The sequence below is a fragment of the Phoxinus phoxinus genome (assembly GCF_949152265.1).
Source record: "Phoxinus phoxinus genome assembly, chromosome: 18".
NCBI lineage: Eukaryota > Metazoa > Chordata > Actinopteri > Cypriniformes > Leuciscidae > Phoxinus > Phoxinus phoxinus.
In genome coordinates this window covers 4091460-4097459 of record NC_136893.1, presented here as the reverse complement: position 1 = coordinate 4097459, position 6000 = coordinate 4091460, and the positions used below count along the sequence as shown (strand labels likewise).

At 39.5% G+C, this 6000-nt stretch overlaps 1 protein-coding gene across 2 annotated transcripts in view; it reads left to right on the top strand.

The window, feature by feature from the left end:
• The first annotated feature begins 1765 nt into the window (after positions 1-1765).
• The window catches only part of scube3 (signal peptide, CUB domain, EGF-like 3), a 128194-nt gene continuing 123959 nt past the window's right edge, over positions 1766-6000 (top strand). For both annotated transcript variants that reach the window (XM_079588685.1, XM_079588684.1), the window contains exon 1: positions 1766-2111. In XM_079588685.1, coding sequence (XP_079444811.1) covers positions 2021-2111 — 91 coding nt within the window. In that variant the 5' untranslated portion in view covers positions 1766-2020. The remainder of the gene's footprint in view (positions 2112-6000) is intronic.

Genomic DNA, 6000 nt, shown 5'->3' with positions numbered 1-6000 from the left:
AAACCGGCAGAAAGGCCAAAGGTAAAAGCGAGCCGTAATCACACCAGATGTCTGAAGTGGCGAAGGACCCTTCAGACAAGGGTGGCTAAGTTTGTTTTTTCCATCTGCTTAATGGGTTTTAGCATGAAGTCACACCTCTGGCATGCCTTTTTTAATTGTTGCAGGGGTTAATTGTCTTCTCTCAAAAACACTGAATCATTTTAGTGTTTGAACAGGCCTGTTCTGACACGATTATTCTCGCGGCCTACAGTCTTTCAGTACGTGGGATGCACGAGCAGCTGGAAAGCGAATGCCTTGAGGATGCGAATCTGGGAGACGGATCGACGCAGCCTTAAAGCCCAAATATGCAATATCAGTTGCCCGACATGACTCAAGTGCCCTAGAGTATGCGAAGAGTCTGTGCTGCGCGTAGTTTCAGAAGTTCGGTGAGATGAGAGGGAATCCATGAGTTGCACGTGGATCCCGGAGTGTCTGACCTCCGTTGCCCCCGCGGGAGCCGTTTCCATGGCAACCCCCCACTCACCCGAAGCCCCTCCCGCTGCTGATTGAATTCCTGCAAGGTCAGAAAGAGAGAGACTCGTCTGTGCACTTGGAGACATTGATAAAGCAAACTGCACCCCCCCCCCCCCCCCCCACACACACACACACACACACTCCCCCAGGATGACAGGATGTGAATTTAAAAATCTTAAATAAACCATGTACAGAAAAGTCAATCAATGCAGAGATAATTGAAATAATTTTTTTAATTATTGGCACATGCTTTTGTAAAGGGTGTTGCATGCTTTTGTCTGCTGCCAAATTTGAACTTTTCAAGCCTGAGGGCAACATCATTTAAAACTTAAAAGAAGTATACTTTAAGTTTGCTGAAGCAATAACTACAATAAGAAAATAGGGTCACACTTTATTTTTAGGTGACGTATTTATATGAGCTACTTACTTATATAAGTACTGAGTATTATAAATCACTATAGAGTTATGGTTAGGGTTAGGGTTTGGTTTACGGTTAGTTAGTTGTAATTATGCATAATTTACTGTTATTACTATAGTAAGTATCCTACATGTAGAAAGGTGTAACTGCGTCACGTTAAAATAAAGTGTTACACTTTATTCTAAGGTGTCCTTGTTACAGTGAAATTATACATTTAAGTATTGAGTATTAATTTATCTACATGTACTTACTATAGTGTTAGGATCTGTTACATGTAATTATGCATAATTTACACGTAAAGTGCGTAACAAGGACACTGAAAAATAAAGTTTTAGCAATTAAAGTTACCGAAAATCGCCTTTTAATGCATGTAACATCACATTAAAGCAACATTCACATCCCAATCACAATAACCAAGATATAACTGCCCTTTTGAAATTAGACTATAAAATAATAATGACTTTTTTTTCTCATGTAGCCTCACCAATTAGCAGACAAATGCTAATGACTGTGTTAATGTGTTTTACAGTCTGTTGTGTTCTTAGATTTAAATAATGATCAAAAGCATCAAATGTTCTATTAATTTATTTGCATTCAGGGTTTTTTTTTGTGTGTGTGTGTGTAGATGGAACTTTTTATTTAATTTAATTTAATTTACTTTTACCAATAAAGATCCATTGAGAGAGAAAGAGAGCAACGCGCTGTTGTGCATCTCTCCTCCCCCTTCCCCTCTCTCTCTCTCTCTCTCTCTCTCTCTCTCTCTCTCTCTCTCTCTCTCTCTCTCTCTCTCTCTCTCTCTCTCTCTCTCTCTCTCTCTCTCTCTCTCTCTCTCCTGAAGGACTGAAGATCATGAGCGCTCAACTCGACCGTGTTTCTCCTCCTGATCTCCGCGCGCACAGTCTCCGCAAGACCAAGAAATAAAACACACACACACTCACTCACACACACACACACACTCTCCCCCTCTCTCTCTCTAATATTAACAGCAGCAGCGCCGGGAATAAAGCTTCATCCACGCTTGGACTCACAGTCTCGCAGTTGTGCGCTTTTATTGAATCAGTCTCTGTGTGAAGGCTCAAGGTGTGTGATATGATGTTGATGTGTGTTGGATTATTCAGCGTCTCTCTGGTCGTCTTTGTCCAGCGGCCAGCCGGAGCTTCTGTCAGCAAAAGCCCGCAAGGTAAGTTTCCCTCTCGATCCTCCACATGATCATGATATCTACTGTAGGCTACCTTCTGGCTGAGGAATTACTCCTGTTTGATGATTTGTGCTCAGTAAGAAACTTGTTTCCCCAAACACAGCGCTGAAGTAGACTTAAACGGGTATTTTTAACATCTTTGAACTGTTTATACTGTGCAGGTGTGTTTATTAGCTTGCCTGTGGGGAATTTCATGATGGATTCATTTTTTCCCTTGACAGCAGTAATGATGCACCAGACTGTAAAATATAGAGTATTTTTTTCTAGATGTTGAAGAAACCAGTCCTGCTCGGTCTCTTTCTTTTGCTCGTTTGTGTACGTTTTTGCTCATTGCATAGGTATGCATGTTGTCAAATTCATTTTTTTTTTTTTTGTTCTGCATTTTAGCGATTAGGGCTGCTTACACAACTGGATAAAACTCTCTAAATGTGTTCTTGAGGAAAGCAACCTCGAGTCCAGAGGGCACGGCCCAAAATCCCCAAAAGTTATAATTATAAACAAATGATCACAGGGTTTTCTTAACTTCTGTGGTTTGTTGGATTGGTCTGCAGATCCGTCTAAAGCACCTGTAGAACAGGGTCATGCACCGCTGGAGCACCAATGATTTATTCACAGTATGACACATAGTGTATGACACACACAGATGATCTGGAACCATTCCATGCTGGTTTTTGTGAATTTTATTAGTTATATATTAAATAACGTCTATTGCATCAAAAGCAGCCTGTGATGGCATAGACTCTGAAACAAATTACTTCAGATGTTCATAAAACTCAAATCCAGGCACTTTTATGGATTGATATGGATTTCATTATGTTTTTAAACACAGTGATGCATTATGTTTGTTTGTGAGCATGTTAATGAACTTATGTAGTCAGTTTCGTCAACAGTTGGCTGTAAGAACACACTAAACTCTTAAAAAATAAATGTTATTTGTTGGCTTTGATGGTTACATTAAGAAACTTCAACATCGTTCTACTACACTGAAAGATCTTTGGAGTCAAAAAAAAAAGTAAAGAAAAAAAGAAGTTCTTTAGATTATTAAAATGTTCCTATACCTTCTTAAAAAATAAAGGTTCCCCACAGAACCTTTTAGTGACCATTTTAATTAATGTAAAGAACCTTTTGTCCAATGGAAAGATTCCATGGATGTTAAAGGTTCTAAATGGAATTTTACCTTTTATTTTATTTAATAATGGTTCTTTTAAGAACTGTTCAGTGAAAGGAACCCAAAATGGTTCTTCTATGACATCACTGTGAAAACGTTCTTTTGGAACCTGTAGATCTATTAGTGACGAAGGCGATTTTGAGCGTTTTTTAGTGTCTGTAGAAGAATCTCAGAATAAAGACATCTCGACGTCAGATTGAGGAGATCTAGATCCCAGCTGAGCACTCATTCCCCATCACTCAGCGACATGCTCTCCGCACAAACAAACGTCAACAAATGGCGACTCCCGGGGCTCCATCCATGCCGACCACATGTTGCACAGTTCCATATGGAAAACAGTCTCACGGAGGCCATTTAAAGCTATTTAGCACCATAAAGTCAAGTATTTGACGTTCACCTGAGACCTGATCATAATCTAGAGCCTGAAAGCGCGCCGGAAACCTCTGGGTGTTTACCACGCCTCTGCACGAGGACTGCAGGAATTGCGTTTTGTTTCGTTTGGAGGTCCCGGCTAATGGACTGTTACGCAAGCATGACGCGATGATGTCAGCGAACGCTCGTGTGCATATGTTCATGTCTGGTGTGTGTGTGTTCACGTTTGCTGATGCTCAGAAGGTTTTCCTGACAGGCCGTGTGGACGACAGAGAGAAAGAGAGCGGGAGGGATGGAGGGAGGGAGCGGGGGGTTGTTGTTCATCTTGGGTGGTCTGCTTCCCATTGTGGGAAAACTCAATATTTACATTTTGTAATTAGAACTGCTTTCGCTCTTTCATTTTCCACAACAAGGATTTACGCACATCTTCCAGGGGAAGGTGGCAGCGTCGGGCCTAATGTCCTGCACCTGTTCATCACCGCTAGACGCTCAGGTCAGCGCTGCGTGTGTGTGTGTAGAGATGATGTTGTAGAGAGAGCAGTGGTGTAGTCTACGTGATACGCAGGTATACGCCGTATACCCACTAGGAAATGCCAAGTATTTCCGTATACCCACTAAAAAAAGCGTGAGGATACGTAACAACTTCGTTTTGTGACAGAACTTTCACACTTTCATTCATAAATTCACCGCGTCTGTGTTTGCAATGGACACAGATCAAATCGCGTGAATATTAAAAACTCAAAGAGACTGCAGTTGTTCAACGCGTCTCTGGGAATGAGCGCTCAATGTGTGCTCTACTACACACACACACTGAAGCAAGCGCGTGCTTGTGTCAGCGCTTCACTGTAGCTATGAGGACATGATGTAGGCTACACATGTGAACTTCATCACAGAGCTGCTATGAGAGTCACTTCATGAGAATTTCACCATTTCATTTGATAAAACTATCGTCATTCATTCGTATCATACACACACAGAAACTGTAATGTCTTCACGACAACCTGTCAAAATAAAAGTTCTGTATAAACTCAAAGAAATTATGAAAGAAATTGCACAGTAAAATGTACTGTAAAATAATAATAATGATGAAATCTATTAAAACTTATTTTAAAAAGGAATATCACACAAGTTTTCATTCATGTTTTAATTTGAACAGTAAACTTGCCAAAACAACACAATTTTCTTTCAAAAGCACCATTTCTAAAAGTAAATTTGTATTTGTGCCTATAATGTTTTATTTTTATTTATTTTATTGTCAGCTGATAAAACCTGTGCTTTAGGGACCATATTCATATAACATCTAAGGCTAAATGTAGCTCTTAACTGGCTGAGTTAAATGGTGATTAACACTAAACAGTAGAAAATCAGTCCAGTCTCCTCAGCTGTAAATGTCATTGGCTGTTAAAGTCTTGTGTTGACAATGTTATTGTCTTGTGTTGACAATAAATTGACATGTTGATAACACTTAGTCTCACAATGCTCTCAATTACATGTCGTTGCATAGGCTACAGTATGCATTAGTGAGTGTGGTGGTGCTTATGGGGTGATGAGACGGGTTAGTATGAGACGGGCTAGGCGGGGGGGGGGTCACAGTATACTCACTACAAAAAACTAGACTACACCACTGAGAGAGAGCATTGGTGTCGTTCATGGAAGTGGTTCTGCTTTTTGAGTTTTGTGCTCCAGATGTCATGGCAGAGCTGTTGAGTTTGTGATAATGCTCTGAAACGACATAATGGAGAGGGAAATTACACAGCAGTTGCATAGTAGTTTATATCGCTCTTTTTTTTCTTACTTTCTTTCTCTAGAGAGCTTAGTGCTCTCTGTCATTTTTTTCTGTAACCCTGTTGTACGCTTATTCAATTTTGCTTTGCTCTATCTATCTATCTATCTATCTATCTATCTATCTATCTATCTATCTATCTACCTATCTATCTATCTATCTATCTATCTATCTATCTATCTATCTATCTATCTATCTATCTATCTATCTATCTATCTATCTATCTATCTATCTATCTACCTATCTATCTATCTATCTATCTATCATCTGTCTCTTTTTTATTTATTGGTTCTTTTCCTTGGTTCTTTATTTATTCATTTATTTAATTTATTAATTTACTGTTGCGCTTGCATTCTTTTTTTCATTCATCTGTTTGCTCTCGGTTTTCTTTATTTCCTCTTTATTTTGCTCCGACACTCGTTCATTCACTGGTTGGTTCGTTCGTTCATTATTTCGGTAACACTAATCGAGTGCTTATTTGTTACTGAATTTATTGCCGTTAACTTAAGTTAATCAAATACAAATGTACGTTCATGTTAGCTCAGGTC